Source organism: Marmota flaviventris, chromosome 7 (assembly GCF_047511675.1).
Source record: "Marmota flaviventris isolate mMarFla1 chromosome 7, mMarFla1.hap1, whole genome shotgun sequence".
In the NCBI taxonomy this organism is placed as follows: Eukaryota; Metazoa; Chordata; class Mammalia; order Rodentia; family Sciuridae; genus Marmota; species Marmota flaviventris.
The window spans coordinates 30,411,111-30,434,362 of NC_092504.1; the positions used below are offsets into that span (position 1 = coordinate 30,411,111).

Here is a 23,252-nt window from a genome sequence, read left to right on the forward strand (position 1 = left end):
TTCTCCTAAAATCTCTATAAGTGTGGAGGTTATGTAATTACTGAGCCACTTAGCTTTCTGCTTCAAAGTTTTCAAGAGATGGTAGCAGTTGGCTAGAGGGTGTTGTCTGTGAAAGCAGTTGATTAAGAGCAGAATGGAGGATGGGACAGCATGGTGGGCCTTCACCAGACCTGACATTTAGTCACAAAAGTCCAAGTTAGTTTCTGTATCCGTGTTATATGGTAACAGATGTTTAGACAACTCATGCAGGATTGCATTTGATTTCATTTAGTCATGACTCCCCAGATATGTTAGGATTCTGCAACAAAGGATGGTACTTGGGACAACAGCAAGATACCCAGAATTAGCCTTTGCAGTTTAGTCCTCAGGCCAGCTCTCTCTGGCTGTGTGAGGTTCTGTGGACTTCAGAGCAAGTTTGTTGCTTAGTGTGCTGGACTATGTTGGGGTAACCAGATGTGATGCAGAATTTACTGCCAAAGAACCTGGGCCGACACTGAGACCCCAGTGCGAACCAGTCTCTGTTCAGCACAGTGAGTCCTGAACCTGATTTTGCTGCAAGTTAGTTCATCTCTAGTGAATTTATTGTGTTTTCTCATACCTAAAACAACTTAAGGTTGACATTTTTTTTAAAGTGTGAATTTCAGAGATGTAAATTTAACAGGGCCTAGAAAAAATATTTTTCAAAATAAAAGGACAAAGTAAAGATGGTAGATGAAAAGTCCTTCAAGTTAAGAGGACAGGCAGAACTGGCCTGAAAGCACTCAGCTCCTGGAGCTGGTGAACAACCCTGGGCAAATCATTTAATCTTATGACATTCAGTTTCTATCCCCTGAAATGAGAGATCAGACTGGAGAATCAATTTAATTGTCAGAAGTTTTCCTTTATTGATTCTCCCCTTCCAATTTGGTAATTTAGGTCTAATTCTTCTTACTAGAGTTTTAGACTGGATGGATTTGGTGGAGCACAACAGTTCTCTTCATGTATATGAGGAAGTATTGAATTACAGGAGTGGAATTCTGGTTAGCTTCAGGAAACAGAAACAAGACAACCATAGATGCTAGGTAATAGAGGCTTGGCTCTGAATAAGGAGGAACTACCCTTAGAGATTTCCTCCCTGTGTAGATGAAAAAAAGAGGTTGCATTCTAACCATGCCACACACTGGGAATTTGAACACATAGCTCTTGCTTTTGACATGTTTATAATTTCATAGTAGCTGTGAAAATGGAAAGAATTGAACAGAGGTGGAATTTATCTTACAGTAGGACCAACAGGACACACCGGGGGTAAAAGGATAAGAGAAATCAAAGGTACTTCCTGCGTTCTAGTGTTTCCAGGACAAGGAAGATGGGTGACTTATCCTTAACCTATTCAGCAGCTGTTTCTGGTCCATCTCTTGGTAGCTGAGAGCAGCGGCCATGTGGGTATGTTGTCTACAGCTGTGGTGTCCACTAACCTGCTCTCACCTGGTTGCTTCCAGCCTCTGAGAATGACTTGCTGAACAAGCGCCTGAAGCTTGATTATGAAGAAATCACTCCTTGTCTTAAAGAAGTAACTACAGTATGGGAAAAGATGCTTAGCACTCCAGGAAGATCAAAAATTAAGTTTGATATGGAAAAAATGCACTCGGCAGTTGGACAAGGTAAGCTTATGTGGAATCGGCTAGCCAGCCTCACCCTTGCTAATGACTGGGAGAAGTGTGGAATAAAGACATGTTCAAGTCCAATGTTAATGGCCATCTGTTTTCTTTTTATCACATTGTTACCTACTCTATTTCTTGATATCTTAATTGATGTGAGTTTCATTAACTTTCATAACTTCTTAAATTAATTATTCCCAGAAAGCATGAAGACAATAGAGAAAAATCCAGGGGTTTACTTGCCTATAAATTGCATAATGATCTAATGATATACTCTGAATTAAATGGTACACTAAGAACTAATTGTGTGGTACTCCCCAAGTACTCTAGGGAGACCACAGTGTATAGTACACAGACATGCACTTTAGGTGGCTCTAGAGTTGGATCCCAGTCCTTTCACTATGCAGTGTGACCTTAGGCAAAGTCTTAAACTCTCTGAGACCCATTGAAACACACATGGAATGCGTAGCATGTTTCTGCTATCCCATAAGGCCTCGGAGAGTAGCTGTACCGTCTAGTGTCTCAGTGTGATCTGTCAGTCTGACCTCTTACTGGTCCATGAAGAGGTAAGTACAGAACTTGATGTTAAGCATTTGGAAATGTTTCCAGCAATTTAACACAGTGACCCTCATAAAAAAACAAATGTAGACATACATTTTGTCATTTTGTTTCTCTTGTTTTGTCTTCTGCTAATTCATTTTTACTGTGAAATAGAAACATCAGTCTGCAATGGATTAGAAAATTTTTAAACTAAAAAACTGATCTTTCAAAGATAGTTTGAGAAGTATCATTTTAGAGCTTAATTTCAGTAAATGTTTGCGTTCAAGTGAAATTATTTCTTTTACAAAGGCATATGCTGGCCAGAGTGGAAGCCTTCTGAGTACTGTCCTACATCTGGTTCTACTGAGTTCAAATGGACCTAGTCCTGAGTGGCCAGATGTTGGGAATAAGGGTTGCACACAGGGATTTATACCTATGTTTCTATGTACTCTATGTATGTATGCCTGTGGTTTTTTCTGACTTTATCTTCATGAAGAGGAAGTTCATTGCTAAGAGAGTGGAACAAAGCAGTTTTTGAACCATTGTCTTTTAGGCATTTTAAAACCTTCCACTGAATTTTGACAGCATCTGTGTTAGTGATCCTGTGTAGTTATTGCTGGTTGCCACTTTCCCCTTACCATGGATAAGGACCCTTAGGTTTAGAATAGCTGATAATGATGGCTAAAGGTCCACAGAACGGTCACTTTGTGGGCTCCTAGGGTTCTGACACCCACACTGCCTTGGCTATACTGTTCTCAGAAGCCAGGAATGTATGCACAGGTGAGGACTTAGGGTCTGAATTGGTGGAAGCTTCCATTTTGACCTTTGGCAGGTGTCCTTACCTTTCTGGGATCCTGCCTCCTCCCTGGTAGCACGAGAGGCTTAGACCAAGCAGAGGACCTTAGGGCTATCTTATAGTTCTGATATTTGTAACCGTCATGGTTGTTGGATGTATACACCTCCACCTGGTTACACCAGGTGGCCCCTGACGGCTGTTTCAAAAGAGAAGGAAAGAACACTTCTGTTCTTGTTGGTGTTGCTTCTGCAGAAGGCCTTGTGTGTTCTGTGGCAGCTGTTCAGATGTTGGAGTTTCTCAGCACCTGGACATTGGTTTCTCATTGTGTGTTTTAAAAGGAGACCAAGAGAAACACTCTAGGAACCTGGGCCCTGATTGGTGAAGTCTGGCAGGGATGCTGGACAGTGTACATTCCAAGATGAGCTGAAGCTCACACCTCAATGTGATGACCCTGACTTCATCACATTGCTGTGATTCAAGAGCCATCCTTCTTGTGGTTTCAAGGACTTCATCAGTTAGTCAGCTTCAACATATTAAAACTGAACGGTTCCAAACAAATGACCACTGTCCGTTTGTGGAATTTAATTTAAAAATAAAAATAAATAAAATTTTTATTTTATTTTATTAAAAAAACCAGTAAGTTATTTTATAAGATAAATAAAATAAAAATACATACATAGAGTACATAGAAACATAGGTATAAATCCCTGTGTGCAACCCTTATTTCCAACAGCTGGCCACTCAGGACTAGGTCCATTTGAACTCAGTAGAACCAAATGTAGCTATGTGACAGAAATAAAGAAATTCATAAAATTTTCCCAAGTTGAGATTAGATGGAATTGGCAGGATTGAGGAGCTAGCAAGGGAGAATAGAAAATAATTCTGTGGAATTTCAGAATTTAGTTTGGGCCAGAATGATTTCTCTAAGTATTTCTAAATATAAACCTTAAAAAGCTGGAACATATTTTCCTAGGAATGGAATTGCAAAGTGGCCACCTGAGTAATGAGAAATATCAACCAGATGCAAACTCTGCTTAGCTTTGACCCAGCTGTACCATTTAGAAAAACTTATTCTAGAAATCAGTCAGTCAAAAAACTGTATGCAAGCATGCTTATTATGATATTGTGACACTGTTTAATAGCTAGACCCAGAAGAATCCAGTCATGACCATTCTATGTCATACTCCTTGAAAATGATAGAGTAGATGTCTGTTTACTGACATAAAATGTTTGGGACAGGTTGTTCAGTGAGAAAAAAATATATAGTACAGTGTGGTCTTGTGCAGTTAATATTTCCATAGCAAATACATGGAGAAGCGTCCTTGTGTTTGCAGATATCTGGGTTATAGGCAGGGTGACATGCCCCCCCCCCCCCCCCCCCCGGCTCACCAGCACAGTCCTGGTTTCCAGCTCTTGTCTTGGAATCAGTAGCCTTCCTCCTTCACTTTCAGAAGTTCCTGTTTGGGATGGTAAATTATATGTTCACTCTAGTTGTGAGTGATTTTTCACTTTCTTCTTTGTATCTTCTGCATTTTCATCCTTCCCCCTATCCCAGTGAGCATATGATACTATTCAAAAATAAAAAGTTATTTACATGAAAGGTGGAGGAATGGCCTCCTGCCCACCCAAAACCTTGCCTATAGGCCCTGGAGAGCTCCACTACCAGGTCTCTCTATTGAGTTAGGAGAAAAGCACAACTGAGCTCACAGGGCACTCCAGGCCATTCTTAGCAAAAATGTTGGGTCCAATTTGCATGACCCTTTGCAATGATAAATCAGAGAATCTAAACTAACTCTTGAATCTCAGCATATCTGGTACTCTCTAGTGACACAGCCAGTATTCTCTTCCTCCAAAAAAACAAATTTCTGATAAGATAATGGGAATGATTTAGTAATAAGAGGAAATTATTATAAGAGGACATCTCATAACTTGGGAATATTTTCCATTTTGCCTGAGAATGTTCTCCAAAGAAAGCCCCACTATAAATCACTTACCATGCTGGCTGTTTTCCTGCTCATGTTTGCTTCTAGTCTGAGTCTGAAGTTAGAGTGGTATGTGTTTTATCCAAGACTGAATGGGTAGGGAAGCAGAGAAGAAATGGCACTACATAAAATAGCAGATATCAGGATTTCCTAGTTCTATGTAACAAATTATTACAACTTTGTTGCCTAAAACAACAGAAATTTTTCTTCACAGTTCTGGAGGTCCAAAATCAAGGTGTCAGTGGGACTGCACTTGGCCCCTTCCCGCTACTGCTGGCTGCCAGCTTCCTGAGTGTGTCCACATCCTCTGCCTCTTCCGCAGTCACGCTGGCTCCCTCCTCCTCCATCTTCTCCTCTGTGTGTCTGTTATACCAATACTTGTCTCTGGATTTAGGGCCCACCTGGATGATCCAGAGTGATCTCCTCAATCCAGGATCCTTATTTAATTAAATCTGCAAAGACCCTTTTCCCACATAAGAAAAAATTAGGCTCCAGGGATTAGGAAGTGGACATACACTTTTTTGGGGAGACACCATTCAATTTACTGCACAGAATCATCAGATTAATGCTGGGATAAACATTTGAGAAGGCATGGGATGTAGTCAGTTAATTGGGACCTATGTTTCTCCCAAAAGCCAACTTTTTTTTTTTAATAATTCATAGATGTAAAAGAAGAAACAAAGTACTTATTATACCTGAAGCATTTCCAAAAGGTGCCTGCAGCAACTCAAAGCCCTTAAGAATCCCTCTCTCGTTTGTTTTTCATCCTTTTCCTTCATCCTTAAGGTTTGGCTTATTAAGTGATGGATTCCGTGAAACCTGCAATGCTCTGGTAGCAGTGAGCCAGCTGTCCTTCATCTGAGCTCTGCCTTACTTGGGTTCTGTCCCTTTTATGTGATCACAGTTCATTCTGTATTTTGTCATGCTTGCTCTTATTTTCCTAGAACATTATTAATTGGCATCAGGTTGGGGCTTGTGTCATATTCACTGGTTTAATCCCTCGAAGTGTCTTAACAGTCCCAACATAGAACGTCTTAGAAAGGTGAAAGGAGCAAAGTGAGTTGGCCCATCCAACAGCTTGAGAGCTGAGGCAGGAGGATCACAAGTTCAAAGCCAGCCTCAGCAACTTAGACCCTATCTCAAGATAAAAAATAGAAAGGAGTTATGGCTTAGTGGTTAAGCACCCTGGGTTCAATTCCCAGCACCCCCCCCCCAAAAAAAAAAAACCAAAAAAACCCCAGAAAGGTTAAAAGAACCAGGGACAGGGCTGGGGAAGTGAGGGGAGAATGGGGGGTTGGTTGGAAGGAAGCAGGGAACAAATTTGGGGTTGTTTTCCTCCCCTTGCTGGGCTGAGAATTCATAATGCAGCAAGAAGTTGGTTCAGTGAAATGAAACACAGCTTATTTTTATTGTTAACTTGTGTTCTGTTCATAAATTGTGCCTTTATACTTTCTGCCTTCCCCCAAAGGTGTGCCTCGTCATCACCGGGGTGAAATCTGGAAATTTCTAGCAGAGCAGTTCCACCTTAAACATCCGTTTCCCAGTAAACAGCAGCCAAAGGATGTGCCCTACAAAGAGCTCCTAAAGCAGCTAACCTCCCAGCAGCACGCCATTCTTATTGACCTCGGTGAGTCTGAACTATCGACTGCAGATGGAAATGGATGGCTTCCTCCCTTGAAAAATCTGAAGAGACTGTTCAAGTTATTTAGTGATCTGCCTTTAGGTTGAGCAATCAAAATTTACGGCTGAGACTTTTAATTTAAAAAGCCCTAGAGTAATCACAAATGTCCTCATCAAGTATATAAAAATCTCTGTTTTTACTGGCAGCTCGCTTCTTCTGCTTGGTGGGGGTATTCATTAAGGCCGTTCATTAGGTCATAACTGTAGTTTACTCCGTAATTCAGGTATCGATAGGACGTTTTTATAGTCAGCTGAAGGAACATCCTGAGAAACATACAGACTTGGTTTAATTACAGGAGCCACTCTTTACTGCTCATTCATTTGGAAAAATTGTAGGAAGCCTAGAGTGTGTGTGTGTGCATGATGTCTGCATTTGGGATGATTTTATTTTGAAAATGGGTTGATACCTTATCTCTTGACCAGTTTTTAAAACATGAAGATAGAAACAATGTATCAGATATATGTTTAGTTGCTATAGTGGAGACATGGCTGAACTGGGACTTCATGGTGGTGTACAGAGGACCCTCTGACTGTCTGGAGCCCTGCAGGGGTTGCAGTGGCCCGGTGTCCTCTTGCCTGCTGCCCTTTATAAGGACCCGGTCTTCTCTGGTGGGGAGCAGGCTCCAGAGTAGGAGCTTGTCATGCTGTCAGTGGAGCACGTGGCCCTGCTTTCCAAGATACCTGTCCTGATTGCCCCCTGTGCAGCCTCCCCAGCGGCCCTGTCAATGCAAGGATGCATATAGCCCAGCAACCCTGAAGGAGGTGGCAAGAGGCAGAGAAAATACGTGGGATCAGGCAGTAGCAAGACTGTCAGTTTTCTAACCTTAAATGTTATCTTTCAGAAACTGTCCCTGGCTGTGGCCTCTTCTCCACATGCAGCCTGGACTAGGTGCTTCTGCCAAGCCCTTCCACCCCCATCCCATGCTCTTTCCCCCTTGAAGCTTATCACATTTGGTATTCATAGTGTGTTATTATTTGAAGCTAATACTTAACAGTACTTTGGGCTGAATGTTGTATAAGAGTAATCTACTTGAGTTAGTCCTCATAACACTGTCACAGATATTGTTGAGAAATTTGAAACAGAGGTTAAGCGACTTGTTCAAAACGACACAGCCCACTTTCTGCGAAGCAGTATGGTGTCAGAACCCATGCTCTTGACTGTCCCACCTGACAGGTCCCCCCACTGCCACCCCGTAGGATATAGCCCTCTGTAGTCTGGACTTGGCTATTTCACCAGCATACCTTCCACTCTTAGGATAGTGCCTGTCACATTGTAGATGCTTAGTGACTCTTTGGGATGTTGACTGAGAGGCATTGCTCTAGCGTTGCAATTTCACGCAACTCTCACAATAGCCCCGAGACTAGACCTGTATATATCCTAATGAGGAACGAGGAACCTGAAGCACAGAGACGTTAGAGTCAGCTCAGCAGAGGTGCCAGGACCTAAATCCATGTTAACTCTGCAGTACAGTAATGCCCCACCTCCTGAAGGCCCCTGAGTCCAGAAGCTCTGTGGATTGTGATGCTGGGAGGTTGTGACAGGCCTTGGTGGCTGGAGCCCGTTTGGCCCACTGACCCCAGGGATAGCAGTTTTGTGAGTTGGCAGTAGCCTTGCTGCTAATATGATGACTAACAGAGAAAATGACATCATGTTCCTATCATGTGAAATGAAGTGAAAAATAAATTCAGGGTGGGAAGTTGAAAGGGAGTACAGAGAGTTCCTCCCGTCCCGCTGTACTCCTTCGTGGACGGGAGGAGGGAGCATTTTCCTCTTTGTTCCTCTTCCACAGGCAGAATCTCCCTCCGCCTTGTGTCGCTTGGATGTCATCACTTTTCTGTGAGGGAGGAGACAGTGCAGATCAGCCCCAGAGCCACATTCTGGCCAGGCCTCCCACACCCGACCAGGTGGCCTCTCTGCTGAGGCTGGCAGAGCCTGGCTACACTATATCCTCCTGTCCTTTCCCATCTTTAGTCTCTCCCTTCTGTGCCCCAGAGGCCAGCTGCATCATCCCCTGCCCCCCAGTGCTGACCCCTCTCCTCACCTCTTACCCAAACCTGACCTGGTCTCCATTCTCAATACCCCCCAGACACCCTCCCAAAGTCCTAAAAGAAGCACAATGTATTTTCCAACTCACTTTGTGAAGTTATCCGGGGACCCTCCCAGGGTCAGCTCCTCTCCCCCACTTGACTCTGAGAAGCCTGAATGTTGACCCAGACCCAGCAGGGACTCCTCTTACCTCTCACCGAGACCATGTTGTACCCAGTCAGATGCTGAGTGTGCACTCCCTGTTTCACATACACCATGGCCACCTGGGGGCCAAATAGGCGTGTGGTACAGAGTGAAGTCAAATCAGTCCTGCATTTCTAAAGTGGCATCCCTATGCTGGCCAGAACAGGGACTTGTTGGTTTGATGTATTTTGGTTTTTAATGATTTTTTTTTCTTCCCCTGCTTCTTGCTTTACTTTCTGAAATTGGCTTTTAGTTTAAATAGAATTTTGTTAAGATTTACATCTCCAAAGAGTAAGAATAATAGACCTTATAGTTGGGTGGTGTTTCATAGTTTGTGAAGTGTTTCCTCCTGCTTGGTCAGGTTTCTTCTTTATGCAGCACTGTATGGAATTGGGCATGTTAGTTCCATTTTAGAGAAGATGAATGAGGCCCTGAGGATTGAGTGCTATGCCCAAGCCACAGGCTACTCAGTGGCTTCCATGTCCTGCCCCTCTGGGATACCTGTTGCTTCTTCTCTGTCCCCTCCATCCCTACATGTGAACCCAGGAGGAAATGACTGCTCTAGTGGCTTGGCAGGTCACTCAGGAACTTTCCCCACTCTTTATGCCTGGTTCCAGCTACACCCATTGTCCAGGATTCAGATGACCCTGACCTTTCTCCTCTCTAGTCTCTGACTCTCTGTTCGGGGTGGATGACATGGACCACCAAGCATTCTGCCATTTAACTGGGGCTTCTACTCCCATCATACCCACATTGGGGGCTGCAGGTGACACTGAGCAACTCCCTGAAGCCTCTTCTCAGGCTCACTTTTTCTGCTCCCTTCCTGGAATGCCTTCATCAGGTAGCTACTTCCACCTGGTGATGCTGTTTGGCCTCTCCTGTGAGAGGAGGGATTTACGTGGAAGAACCCTTGACAGTCCAGAGACATAGAATCCCTGCTAAGGCAGAGAGCAGGGTGGGAACTCATCTCCCACATCACTTCTTACAATTTAATTAATGTGTGTTGTAGGTCAGTAAAGTGGTGCACTGGGTAGGGCTGTGAGGGTCTGATGAATCTCTGTGCCCAGAAGTGGCATTTTGAATGGGCTTCTAGAAACCCTGCACCAGTCAGATGAACTCAGGCTGCCCGCGCTGCCAGAGTGGCACAGTACACGTGTCAGAGATATACTTGGGTCAAGACTGCAGCCTAGGATCTGTCGTGCTTTAACTTCTACCTGATTTTGTGTGTGTGTGTGTGTGTGTGTGTGTGTGTGTTTTGCTGGGAATTGAACCTAGGGCCTTGTGCATGTGAGGCAAACACTCCACCAACTGAACTATATCCCCAGTCCTCCCCCCACTTATGTATTTTAACCAGAGGTTTAAAACCTGCCTGTTATCTGGAAGAAAAGGAACTGGTCCAAGTGTTGAGAAAGAATTTTTCCTTGCCTTTTTAGAATCCATAGAAGTGAAAGAGTAGTGGACTTCCAACAATGAGGCTGTCAGTTGAGGGTGTTTATGGTGACCTCATATAAGGAACAGTGAGTGTCTCCCTTCCCCTTGCCTGGCTAGTGCTGGCAGTACTGTGCCACATCTATTGCTGGTCCTTGCTGACAGGTGCAGTGGGAGTACTGCCTTTTCTTTCATATTTGGGTTGGAGTCTGTTATGAGAAACTAAAAACTTCCATGCCAAAAGCCAGAGAAGGGCCGAGAATTTATCTGCAGTGGTCTCAGTAAGTACTTACCTGTCTGTCCAGTCTAGGCCTCTGCTCTGTGGAGGTCAGCTGAACAGTCACAGTCTCAGTCTAATAAATTCCTGCACCAGCAGCTGCCTGCACTATTCCAGCATATGCTGTTATTTCTGATATCATTGAGGTTACATCATAAAATCATATTTGGTCATTCAAATGTGCCCTGTAACCTCAGAGTGATATTACTAAAGGCGGGTTATAAAAGGTAAGTGAAATGGGGTGTGATTTCATTTCCTGTTAGAGGTCTGTACTCTTCCTGCTTCCCTCAGTTGTGCATGTGCTAACAACCAGTTCTTCCCGCCACCCTGCCAAAAGAAGCCCTCCTGTTAAGTATTTGCAGATTTCCATGGTGTCAAGACGCTACCACCATCACTTTTAAGCTATCAGCATGAAGTCAGGGGTGGTGGAGGTGGGCACAGATGTACATAGAGCCCAGCACCAGCAGTCACTGTGCTGTCAGATTGTTCTAGAAATAATCCAGTGTGCTTCTGGGTTTGGGGTGGGAGTGAGACTTGTTAAACCTCTCCTTGTTTAATCTCCCCACCATGCCATTGATGGGGATTCCAGATAGTTCTTGAACACCTGGTGTGTTCTTGCCTTTAGGAAGCACACATTCCAGAGAGAGAAAGCAGTCATTAGGCAACTGATGATGAAATTATTTAAAAGTCTAAGGAGTGATATAAAGGGTATTTTTTTTCTGGTTCAGTTCCTCTTTTCAGATTCTGCTCAGAGCCAAATGCAATAATTGAAGAGGACGTTAGGACCACAGATCCTCATCCAGGAAAGAATCCTGCAGATCATTTGCTTGTGGGTTTCTCTGTCTTCTGCAAATAAGGAAACAGCCCAGGAGTTGGAGGTCTGGGTGGGCTTGCTGGTTTCCAGAACCACTGCAAAGATTCGGGGATCTCCAGGCCCCTGAGGAGAGGAGCAAAAGAAAGTCATTAGTAACCAACTGTTCATAGCCTCAGCCAGACTGAATAGCTTTGCAGGTGGCCCCAGGGTTCTGTGGAGAGGCCTCAGGCCTCTACTAATAGTTACAGTGTAGTTGACAGAGTAAGCAGGGGCCTCACCCAAAGTGAGGTCAGGTGGGCTCTGTAGAATGAGGCAGGACACTCAGATTGGACAGTGCTCCTCACTGCATTGGGCAAGGGCCACCTGCAGGATCCCTTGAGGAGCTTATAAACATATTTCTGAGGGGCCAGCCTGGAAGGTACATGTTCAGCCAGCCCCAGGTAATCAGATGCAATTCCTCTGGAAACTGCTAAGGAAGGTTCTTCACCCTTCCCCTGGAGTGGGGGGGGGGGGGGGGATGTGGAAAAGCATCCCTTAGAGTGCAATTCCTTGGGAACACTTAGATGGCAGAGCATTCCATGAAAGTTAAGTTCTAGGTCACAAAAATCATTACATTGGCTTTAATATAATTAGGGGATTTTCTTTGTGCTCATGTTTGCTCCCCACTGAATCTCTCAGTCTCATTCTCATTTTGCACATGAAGGTAGACTGCTTTAGCCAGAAATTGTAAAGATCTGCAGTTCTTTACTTTGTGGTAAACTGTAGAAGACAGTTTAAAGAGGCAATTCTCTTATTTCAATGTACTTGTAGGAAGCTTTTCACAGTTTTTATCCAGTTTCCTTCTAGTTTGCAGAAGTGAGCTTCTTTTCCCTAAGCTGAAGTCTTCCAGAGCCAGTGTGCTTCTGGGTTTGGGGTGAGAGTGAGACTTCTAAAACCTCTTTCCACAAATTTTGAACTTAAAGCAAACAATATTTTGCTCATAGTGACTGCTGAGTGAGCAGTGAAGTGCAAGGGGTTGACCATGTCTTCAGGTGTGCGCTATGCAAGGCTCCAGGCCCCAGAACCCACTGCAGATGAGCATCACATGTATGGTCTTTAGGAACTGTGTTTTTTCTCCCTAGTGCCAGCTCAATGCCTGCTAGTTTGGGGTGCTAGCAGTCTGCAGCACCAGTGCTGGATTATATGAATATGGATTTTCTTGGGAACATTTTTAATCCGAATGGTCCATTCTCTGCCTAGTGGCCTGCCTCGCCCTCCATATCTGGTCTATGTCAGGAATGTGAAAAGTTGTGGTGTTTTAAAAATTCTGACATCAGAATCCCTTTCATTTAAAATTGTTGAATAGCCCAAAGAGTTTTTGTTTATATGAACAATTCCTGTCCATATTTACTACATTAGAAATTAAAACTGATAAAGTTTAAAAATACTTGTATATTTATTTTAAAATAACTATAATAAACTCATAAATGTATTATGGAAATGACTTTTCAAAAAAGGTAAGAAGACTGATGTTTTACAGTTAAGTGTTTTGCATATCTGATTTAAATAGAATCAGCTGGATTATCATATTTGCTTTATTCTCTCTGTTGTGGTTATGTTATTTCAAGTCCACCAAAAAACAAACAAACAAACAAAAAAACCTACCGACTCCCCAGATCTGTAATTAGAAAACAGAAGGGTGACCCCTGAAAGGGAGACCCTCAACCCCCACCCAGGGCCTTTAGACTGACCACAGTTGTGAACTGTTGACCTCTAAGAAGGTAAGATAGGAATAGAATACAATGTAGAACATGGACTGCACCACAGAGTCAGATAGACAGTCATTCTCCAGTCAGTCAGGAGCTGAAGGCCAAGCTCAGGGCTCTTCCCCTACCTAGTGTGGACCGGAGCACCCATCTTACTGTGCTGAGTACAGCACTCTGTGACTGAAAATTGCATTTAGAATCTCATGGAACACACTGGGAAACTTTTTCTAGCTTGATAATTTTCTGGCATAAAGAAAATCAATTACACTTTCTAAGACTCTGCAACATGGATGACTTGACTGGTTTGAGTAGTAACTAAAGATGGGAAAGGCTAGGGTTCACAGGTATTCAGTGAATCTAGGAGGTGATAATGTTTATTATTATTACCTGGAATTTATAGTAGCTTTCTAACAGGGTCGATTGCCAGTGTCTCATTGGGGGGTGGCTATTCCTGCCCAGGAGAATGTAAGCCACCTTAAAACTTAAAAGTCTCAAATAATTAGTAAATAACAAAACACAAATATTCAGAAATATATTTACAAACACAAAGACCTTGATAGATCTTGTCCACATGGGCTCTGGAACTAGACAAAGAGAAGATGGCTCTGGTGTTTTATTTAACAGGGTACATCAAAGGCAGGGATAAGGTTTCAGGGGCTGAGTCTTGCTTCGAGATGTCTAGTAGTCGGCAGGTTGATTGGCAACTTCTCAGGTCACACCTATCTCAGGTGCGTCTGGAATCTTTAGCAGAGTTTGAGTGGTAAGTTCACCGGCATCAGGTGGTCAGTCACTGTGGTGGGTGCCTTGGGAAGTTCCCACTGCCACTTATCCCCTCACTAGGCTACTATGAGCAACAGTCTGCACACAGCCCACAGATGGCACATGACAGCTTTCTTTTCTGCACAATTGAATTTCAAATTTTGTGAAAATCAGTTATTGAGCTGAAACTTTCCTTTGCCTCTGGAAGTACATTAGTAAAATTTCCAGGCTCATGTGGAACATTATAGTTAATAAAGTAATATAGGGTCACTCTTCTACCTTGAATGTAAATTATTTTGCATTAGTACTTCAGAACTGTGGTATACATACCTCTTTTTTTCTCTGTCTTGCTTGGAAGTGGGGTCTTGAGAATGTGTGTGGTATATATCTGCCAGATATGTGTCTTGCTGTTCTGCTTATGTTAAAGAAGCGGAGGCCAAGGTTCAGAGAACTAAATAGTCTATTCAGAGCTGTACGTGCCAGAGGTGGGAGGTGGGTGGGCAGGGTTCCAGACTAGTAGAGTAGAACATTTGTTCTGTGAGCACTGGGGAGAATTTCATTACTTTCTAGCAGCAGAGTAACATAGACAAGGAGTATCTAGGAAAGAATTTGTTGGGGAGAGGTAGAGCCAGAAAGAATTGACTACAGAACAGGAAAGACGTGACGTTGTCATACTCTTCAGTCACCTTCAGACCAGCCCATCTGGATGGATTAACCGCTTTCTCAAGAAGCTGAAGAAAACACATAAATTTAGCTCCTTCCTCTGCTGAGACCAAATAACTATAAATAACATGTGGCCAGATGCACCTCTATTGACCTGACCTGTGTTCAAGCGCGCCTGTAAATATCCTATCTTAGCCAGGAGCTTTTATGCTCCCTGGAAACCCCCCTCCTGTGCGTCACATTCCAGAGGGAGGGGACAAAAACCAGAAAAAGCCCCCCACCATTTTATTTGAATGTCAGCTTTTGGTGAAGATAATCAGGATTTTTGAGACATTTCTGTTATTTTTTTTAACTCTCTTCTGGAAGGCAACTCTTGGGTGAAAGGAAACACCCTCTGCCCGGCAGCCTGTTGGGGGACATGCCTGTGGTTTGGAGTACATAAATGTGCGTGCGATGAGACGCATTTGCCAGCAGAGTTCATGTGGTCTTGGAAAGGTTGACTGGGGGACCTGTAACAAGAGAGTAGGATGGGGGCTCAAGAAACCAGGACTATCATGTTCCTCTTGAGAATGGAAGTTCAATGGTTTTCTTTTGAAATGTAGACATTTGCAGGACCAAAGATCATTCTGATTTTTTTCACCTGAATCACCACCAAAAAAAATAAAAAGCTTGATTTATTGCTGATTTTTGAGTTGCAAACATTATTCCAGAAACAACTAGCTGACCTTGTTCAGAGAGCAGAGGTGGTGTTAAAGGCTGATTTATGTTATGATCCAGCTTCTAAAGATTGTTACTTTAATCTGAAGCACATTGCATTTCTGGCTCAGTAATCTTTCTTTTTCATTATAATTTCTCTGTATTCTTTTCCCAGGGCGAACCTTTCCAACACATCCATACTTCTCTGCCCAGCTTGGAGCAGGGCAGCTGTCACTTTACAACATTTTGAAGGCCTACTCACTTCTAGACCAGGAAGTAGGATACTGCCAAGGCCTCAGCTTTGTGGCAGGCATTTTGCTTCTTCATATGAGTGAGGAAGAGGCGTTTAAAATGCTCAAGTTTTTGATGTTTGACATGGGACTGCGGAAGCAATATCGGCCAGACATGATAATTTTACAGGTATAGAACATTCCTTATGTCTTTAATAATAAAAACAAACGCTAAAAATTTGTGTTGTCCCTCTCATGTAAACCTAGGGAGCCTTTCTAACACCTGTTAACCTTCTAATAGTCGAGATTGCTGATAGCTTTTTCTGTGCGAGACATTGTTCCTTGTGCTCTGTAGACTTGCACGATGACCTATAGGAAGATACTATTAATTGGCTCATTTTGTTGATAGGAAAACTGAGGCTCAAAACAGTCACATCTTTGGGCCAGGTCACACAGCTAACAAGTAGCAGAGCTGGTCTCTGCCTCTGAGACCTGCTTCCCAACCCTGTCATCCAGGGTTCAGCTCACATGCCACGTCCTGGGAGAAGCTCATCCTGATCACTGTATGCTGTGACCTCCCTCTTGCACCCCAGCACACTGTCACTATCAGCCTCCTCATTTCTTTGGCAAAACATCTTCGCTGCCAGAAATTATCTTTTTTTGTTCATTTGCTCGTTGACCTGTTTTCTGGCTTTGCTTGGCGTGTGAGCGTCATGGGAGGGGAGGTTGTGATAGTGTTGAAGCTGTGTCTCTAGTTTCAACAGTGGTGCCCAGGATGGAGTGGGCGTAGGCAGTATCTGCTAAACGAACAGGTCTGTTGAAGGAGGCCAGACAAAGCAGCATGTCCACACGCCGGGCACTGCCCTCCACATTTCAGAGTGAGGAAGAGCACTGGATCCTCCTTCGGGAATATATCTAACTGTTGCTTAAAATGTTGGAACTTGTGTTTATATGTTCATTTCCCAGCAGAGTTCTGTAATTTCAGAGCCTTAGAAAGTATCATTAGAGCCAAGGACTTTGAGAATCCAAAATTACATGAAGATTATTCTGCCTCGACCTGTGAATATGAACCACATGAACACGAATCTCGTAGAGGGATTGTTCCGTCCACTAAAATATTTGACCCACAAAGCACTTTCCACACATTGTCAGGTTCTTCCTCCGTTCCCTTCATTATCTTTAATGTAGAGGCATCTGTCATCAAAGAGTGGAATTTTTAAATTTCCTATAATTCAGCATAACATACAAATCTTTCAGGGGCCAGTGGCCTCAGTTGATTAGACTTTGGCTGATGTTTAAGAGAAGTTTATTTTTTAGGCCTCTGAAAGTGGTTTTATTTTTCCCCATTTGGGGTAGTACATACCCAGCTTGGAGCATCTCAGTTGGATTCTGACCCTCTTTAAAGGTTATTGTTTCCTTAGGCCAGGCCATGGATTTGCTGGGCTGGCTAAAAAACCCCTGAGAGCCATGGGGCTGCTGGGAACTGGAGTGAGCTTCCTGCCAGAATCGTAACATTCTTTGAGGAAGGACATCTTGATTTTGGAGTCGAACTTTAATTGGAAAAAGTTATTCACCTTAAGAAAAATACTTAACTTCCTGTATGATCTTGCCTGGGATCTATGTATTCCATATGTTATAAATCTAAAAATTACACTTGTCCTGCCTTTTGTGAGTTCACAGGGAACTGACTGAGTGAACATGTATGGTGGACGTCTCTGGAATCGTGACATGCCCTCAGTTTATTCTCAGCAGAGAGACTGGCCTTTTATTTCTAATTCACCTGCATCTGAGTTTCTCAAAGAATATGTATTCATATAAGAATTTTTGAAATGCTAGCACAAGGCAGATGTTGAGATTCCCTTAGCCAAGGGACAGAGAGGACAGTAAAAAGAGAGTGTTAGGGCACTTAACACTAGTGTCCTGGGCCTATTCCCAGCCAGTGCCTCTTGCACCATGGTCTCCCCAGGAAGCACTGTTGAAGGAGTTAATAGCTGAGGTCAGTGACTGCCTCAGCCAAAAGAAAGGTTAAAGTGCCATGATTCCCTTAGGCGTGAGGATGGGAAAGTTGGGGTACACAACCCATCTTGGATTCCCAGCACCTGTGGGCATCTGTCCCTGCAGATCCAGATGTACCAGCTGTCGCGGCTTCTCCACGACTACCACAGAGACCTCTATGATCACCTGGAGGAGCACGAGATCGGCCCCAGTCTCTACGCTGCACCCTGGTTCCTCACCGTGTTCGCCTCGCAGTTCCCACTGGGCTTCGTAGCCAGAGTCTTTGGTAAGCATTCTCCTGTGGGGCAAGAAGCGTTTCTTGTCACTTAATCCTGGATCTGCTTAATTTTGTAACTGTGCCACTCATTAGGAGCAGGGTATCACTGACAATCCGATGACTGTCCCTAAGGGAGTCCTGATAGGGCAGACTTGGCCAGGAGCCCTGTCTTCAGCCTCTCTGCCCCCCGCCTCTGGCCTGGTACTCTTTCTAGGTTCCTTTTCTGTGTCCTCCTTCCCTTCTTTGCTCTCGCTGCCTCTAGCTCTTCTTTTCTCTAGTTACTTTGGAAGACCTCTCCATCAGGATCTGAGACAGCTCTGTGGGTGACTCTCTCCTCTTCTACCCTGACACCTCTCACACTCACAGCTATGCCCTGCCGTGACCTTAGGTTGTCTGTGGGCCACACCTACCCTTTTCTTGATTTTACTCTTTGAGAAACATGGGAGTTCAAGGGTAAAGTCTCACAGTCTCCTTGAGATAAGCAGGGACAAGGGCCATCCTTTTTGCATATCGGGAACCTGGTGAAATACCATGAGCACAATCAATTCCTGTACGACTTATTTTCCCCAATTTAAAATGAAACTAACATTTTTGACAATTCAGGTTATATTCACTTATTTTTTTATTGTGAAGGAAATGTCCTTTATGGAAAGTCATTTGATAGTTTAAAAACATGTAATCTTATACTTTCAAAGATTTATTTATAGAATCAAAGAACATCTTAAAGGGAATGTAGAGAAACACTGATATTACTATTTTAGGTGGATTTTGTAAATTTTACATATTATGTTAAAAAGCCAGGTATGGTGACGTACCCTATAATCCCAGCTCCTTGGGAGGCTGAGGCAGGAGGATTCCAAGTTCAAGACCAACGTGGGTAATTTAGTGAGACCCTGTATCAATAATAAAATAAAAAGTGTTAATAGCTTGGTGGTAGAGTGCTTGCCTAGCACACACAAAACCCTGGGTTCCATCCCTAGTATTGGGGGGAAAAATTACAGATATTAGATCTCTAGCTGTGGCCTTCAGTTTTTCTTGTGTTTTTTTTTTTTTTTTTTTTCTTTTTTTACTTTGGATAAATTAAAAAAAATACATCAACCCACCTTACTTATAGTTTCTCATAATTCTGTTTTTTAAAAATGTATTTATTCTAATTAGGTATACATGACAGCAGAAAGCATTTTGATTCATTGTACACAATTGCAGCACAACTTTGGTTGGACACAATGTAGCGTCACACCATATGTGCAGTCATACTTGCACCTGCGATAATGATGTCCATAATTCTGTTTTTCATACAAGGTCACAAAGAGGACTCAAGATTGAGGGAGAGAGGAGAGAATGCCATTTGTTAGTTTGAAAATAGCCCAGGCACTGAATTCCATGGCTTGGGAAGAAAGTCCTCCCCAGGGAGCTGGGCTGACCACCAGCTGGAGCTGGAGGAACTGCATGGTGGCCACTGAGTCACCCCTGCCTGTGGACCACTGCTGGAGCTTCTGCCTGCAGGGAGTTCTGGGCTCTGGGGAAAAGTCTTTCCTTAGGCTGCATAAGTGGGCAAAAGACATGAAAAAAGAAGTAAAGAGCCCTTCTGTTGTGGAATAATTTAGAGCTCTGTGAAGCTCCTTCTAGAAATAAGTTCATAAATAAAAGCTGAGGAGGATGTTTTTCTCTGTGAGGCAGTGGTGGGTTTTGGAGTTTCTTATGCAGTATAAAGGTGCCAGTGTTGCCTACTGGATTAAGTGGGTTCCTGTCTGGCTGATTGAGGGCGCCAGGGATTAGAGGCAGCCATGGGAGCTCAAGGAAACCCTGTGCTGTGACGTCACTCTGCAGACTCTACTGGATGTTTTCACATAGTCCTTATAGCCTTCAGGACTTGAACAATTTAGTTGGTTCCACTGAAAAGATGTTTTTTAAAAACCATTTCTAAATACAGTTTTGGTGACTTTAACCCTGTTTGTTGAGCCCCAGGTGGAAGGTAGCTTAGTTTTAAATTCTGAAGCCTGCCATCCAGACTCTCATCTTTTTTGGCCTGGGGCCCATTTTATTATAAGCCTTTAAGCCTGGATAAACCCTAAAAACAAACGGACCTTTGTTGACTGTTCGCTGTTTTATACATCAGTAAAAGATTCTCCACTTGCATCAGCATAGCTCACGTGTGAATTATAGGTCACTTCAAATTAAGGAAATCAAGGATTTGCTATCTGAAGGGCAGCTACCAACAGTATGTGTGCCTCAGCCATGCTTGGAAGTCACACTGGTTAGCTGTCATCCTGCCTGGTGCCACACCGCTCTCCTCTATGTGTTTCTGGTTGAAGGTTAGCAGGACCTTGGGGAAAATGCTTATTCTGTTCACCTTCTAACCACATCTTCCTGTAGGGAAGAAAAATCCAGAAAATAGGAGCTGCTTGCTCCTACTGGTGGAGGAGGCTGCAGTGTTGGGCTCCTAGTGTTTTCCTCTAGGATGTCCTGCCAAGGAGATGACGAGGTGGTAGGGCATGAAACTGAGGGTTTTGCATAAGCCACCTGTAATGCAATGCAGGCTTTAGTGAAGTTTTAGGACAAAAATAGACTGGGAAAACAAGTATGTCTGTATGACCAGGAAACCGTCTGGCCATTCAGGCAATGTCATGCAGTGACAATGAAGTGAGTTTTTAAAAATCTGTACAGTAAGCTGGGTGTGGTGGTGCATGCCTCATAGGTGGTAATCCCATCTTCTCCGGACGCTGAGGCAGGAAGATAGGAAGTTCAAGGCCAATATGGGCAATTTGTTGAGACCCTGTCTCAAAATTAAAAAAAAAAAAAGAGTTGGATATGTAGCTCAGTGGTAGAGCTCCCCTGGGTTCATTCCTCAGTACCCAAATGACAGAAGGAACGAATCTGTACAGTTGTTGTCAGCCTTCCTGACAGTTGTTGTCAGCTCCCCATCTGCTCCTGATAGGAATGTGCCACAACCAGAAGGCCACAGGCTCCTGAGAGAAAGTCAAGGAGAGGGGTTAGCCTGGACAGAGACAGGTGGCTGGGAAAGAGAATACCACGTGAGTTCACAGAGGAAGATTTCACTTTGAGATCACAGGATTGTAACTAGAGGTCCTGTACGCTGGAACATGGGAACAGGACTGTTGCAGCATCTCTAAAGGGAAGTAGCTAGTGGAATTCTCAGCGAATAATGTGGGAAGTTGTGGAGTCAGCCTGATTTAATATTCCCTCAACTTCCTGTGTGTTTCTAGGAGGCTTGAAAAACCTGAGAGGAAAGGGAAGGGACAGGAGGAAAGTCCTATGGAGAGGGATGGACTGCAGGTTGTGCCTGGGCTGCTGCAGTGCCGCTGGATGCCTCCGGCAGTTCTCTGCATACAGTGGTTTCCAGTGAGGACTTCAGTGCACCTTTCCCAGGACATTACTGGTTTAAAAAAATCCAGCATGCAAATGGATATGGATATGGATATGGATTGGAAGCCATACAAAACTAAAATACTTGGGGTGAAGCAGTGGGGGATTATAGTAACTTATTTTACAGCCATTGAAACATTATCTTTAATTTCTAAAATTTCTAGAGTGAGGGGGGAAGTACTGATTATGTAAATATAGAGTCTCTCCCAAATGCTGTCAGATAGATATAAAAAAATTTTTTTTTTAGTTGTAGATGGGCAAATTTTATTTATTTATTTTTATATGGTGCTGAGGATTAAACCCAGTGCCTCACACATGCTAGGCAATTGCTCTACCACTGAGCCACAGTTGTAGCCCCTGTCAGATAAGATTTAGGAGGCCAATTGTCCCATGCCAGTTGAGGGGGTCTTCCTTCAACCCTTTCAGCATGTTCTTTCATCAGGTACCCAAATGAAGTTCTTGTTTAAGACCTACCCAGTCTACCAGAAGCTTCTGGGCTGAGGTGGGCACTGGGAGCAGGAGGTGTGGGAGGTGTGAATGGAGCATTCACTCGACTGGCAGTGAGTGTTTGAGAGCCTGCTGGCAGGAGCCAGTAGGCCCCATAAAAGGCACCTTTTCTCTCTTAAGCTAAGGAGCTCTTGCCGGGATGAGACCCAGAACCTAGATGTCATTAGCGTCACCTTCTTGCCAAGGCACTGACCCATTCAGAGCAGAGGTAAAGTGGGCAGTTGCGGAAGGCTTTACATGCCTTGACCAGAGTGGGAGTGGAAGGCCTTGATGAGCTGGCTGTGCACCCCACAGTCTGCCCCACACAGCCAGTGTTCTTCCCCCTACCAAAGTGCCCTCAGTCCCCTGCACAGGAGGAGCTTCTCTCACACCTTCCCCACCTACACCCTGCTCAGGATGTTACTGCCTGACTTCTCACCTAGCAGTTCCCACTGGCTCTTCAAGCACTCACCTTCCTTGGTCTTTCCCCGTCTTCATTATTCTCATAGCACCCTGGCTACCAAGCCAGCATGCATTGGTGTCTCTGCAGTTCTTCTTTGTGCTTTTGTTCATGGCTAAATCCTCAGTGCCTGATAGCAACTAATGCTTAAGTTAAATTAGAAGAAACTACTCAGGAAGAGTGCTCCAGAAGGTCTTGAGTAATATAGGAAAGAACCTTTCCATTTTATTCCATTAAATGCAAACAGACCCAAAAATGACCAGGGTTATTTTTTTAACAAACCAATAAAAAGACAAACACACAAACACTTCTCCAAATTTCCTTTCATTTTCTTCATACAATCCAAAAAAGTCCTAGTTTAGAATTGTAAGAAGCACTGTCTTAAGTCATTGTGAAAACCAAGATTCTAAGGATATGAAAGTCAGAAGACCTGTTGCTGACCTCAGAACCACCTGTCTGGATTGTATATTTGATCATGCTCTTGAAAGCTCCCAGTAATTATCTCCGTTGGCTTAGATGTGGTGATAGTGCACCTAATTTTAAAGTACAGTTTTAAGGTACTTGTTCCTCAGAGACTAAAGATGCCAAGCCATAAGAAATCATTGATTTGACAATGAAATCCTTTCCCCATGATCCTTACAAAAAAGGTCAATTTTTATTCTGAAAGAGAAATTTTTGTAAAGCTATAAGATGTTCATATATTAAAAGGAAGTTGTACTAGCTTAACCACTAAACTTCAAATCTAATTTGTCATTTTGCTTTTAGCAATATCATTTCTGTTTAAAAATGCATTTTGTAGTACTATTATAGATCTTTTTATTTTATTTCCTGTAGTGGTGAATTACATAAATAGACCATATTTTTAATAAACATATTTGCTGGAATATTCTTCCATGGCACTGCCTCATTATGGGTCGTACTTCCCTGAAGAAGTTTAGGTTTTCAAAGATCCCATCGGTTCTCTAATTGTCTTCGCAGCCTGGACAGCCAGCCCTGCATAAGAAAACCAGGGATCTGGCATCCCTTCCCATCCTGGGGCCACCCAGGACCGTCACCAGCTGGGATGTTAGTGAAAGCTGTGTGGTACCCATGCCGATCAGCCATGGCAGGCTGATCTCAGGACTCCCGTCACCTAGCATAGGACCTGTCCCAGCTAGCACCAGCTCCAGT

The 23,252-nt window shown here is 43.6% G+C and overlaps 1 protein-coding gene across 4 annotated transcripts in view; it reads left to right on the plus strand.

Moving 5' to 3' along the window:
- Positions 1–23,252, plus strand: part of Tbc1d1 (TBC1 domain family member 1) — a 218,940-nt gene that overhangs the window by 180,948 nt on the left and 14,740 nt on the right. For all 4 annotated transcript variants that reach the window (XM_027938840.2, XM_071614212.1, XM_027938823.2 and 1 more), the window contains 4 exons: positions 1,479–1,640; positions 6,424–6,582; positions 15,423–15,667; positions 17,599–17,758. In XM_027938840.2, coding sequence (XP_027794641.1) covers positions 1,479–1,640; positions 6,424–6,582; positions 15,423–15,667; positions 17,599–17,758 — 726 coding nt within the window. The remainder of the gene's footprint in view (positions 1–1,478; positions 1,641–6,423; positions 6,583–15,422; positions 15,668–17,598; positions 17,759–23,252) is intronic.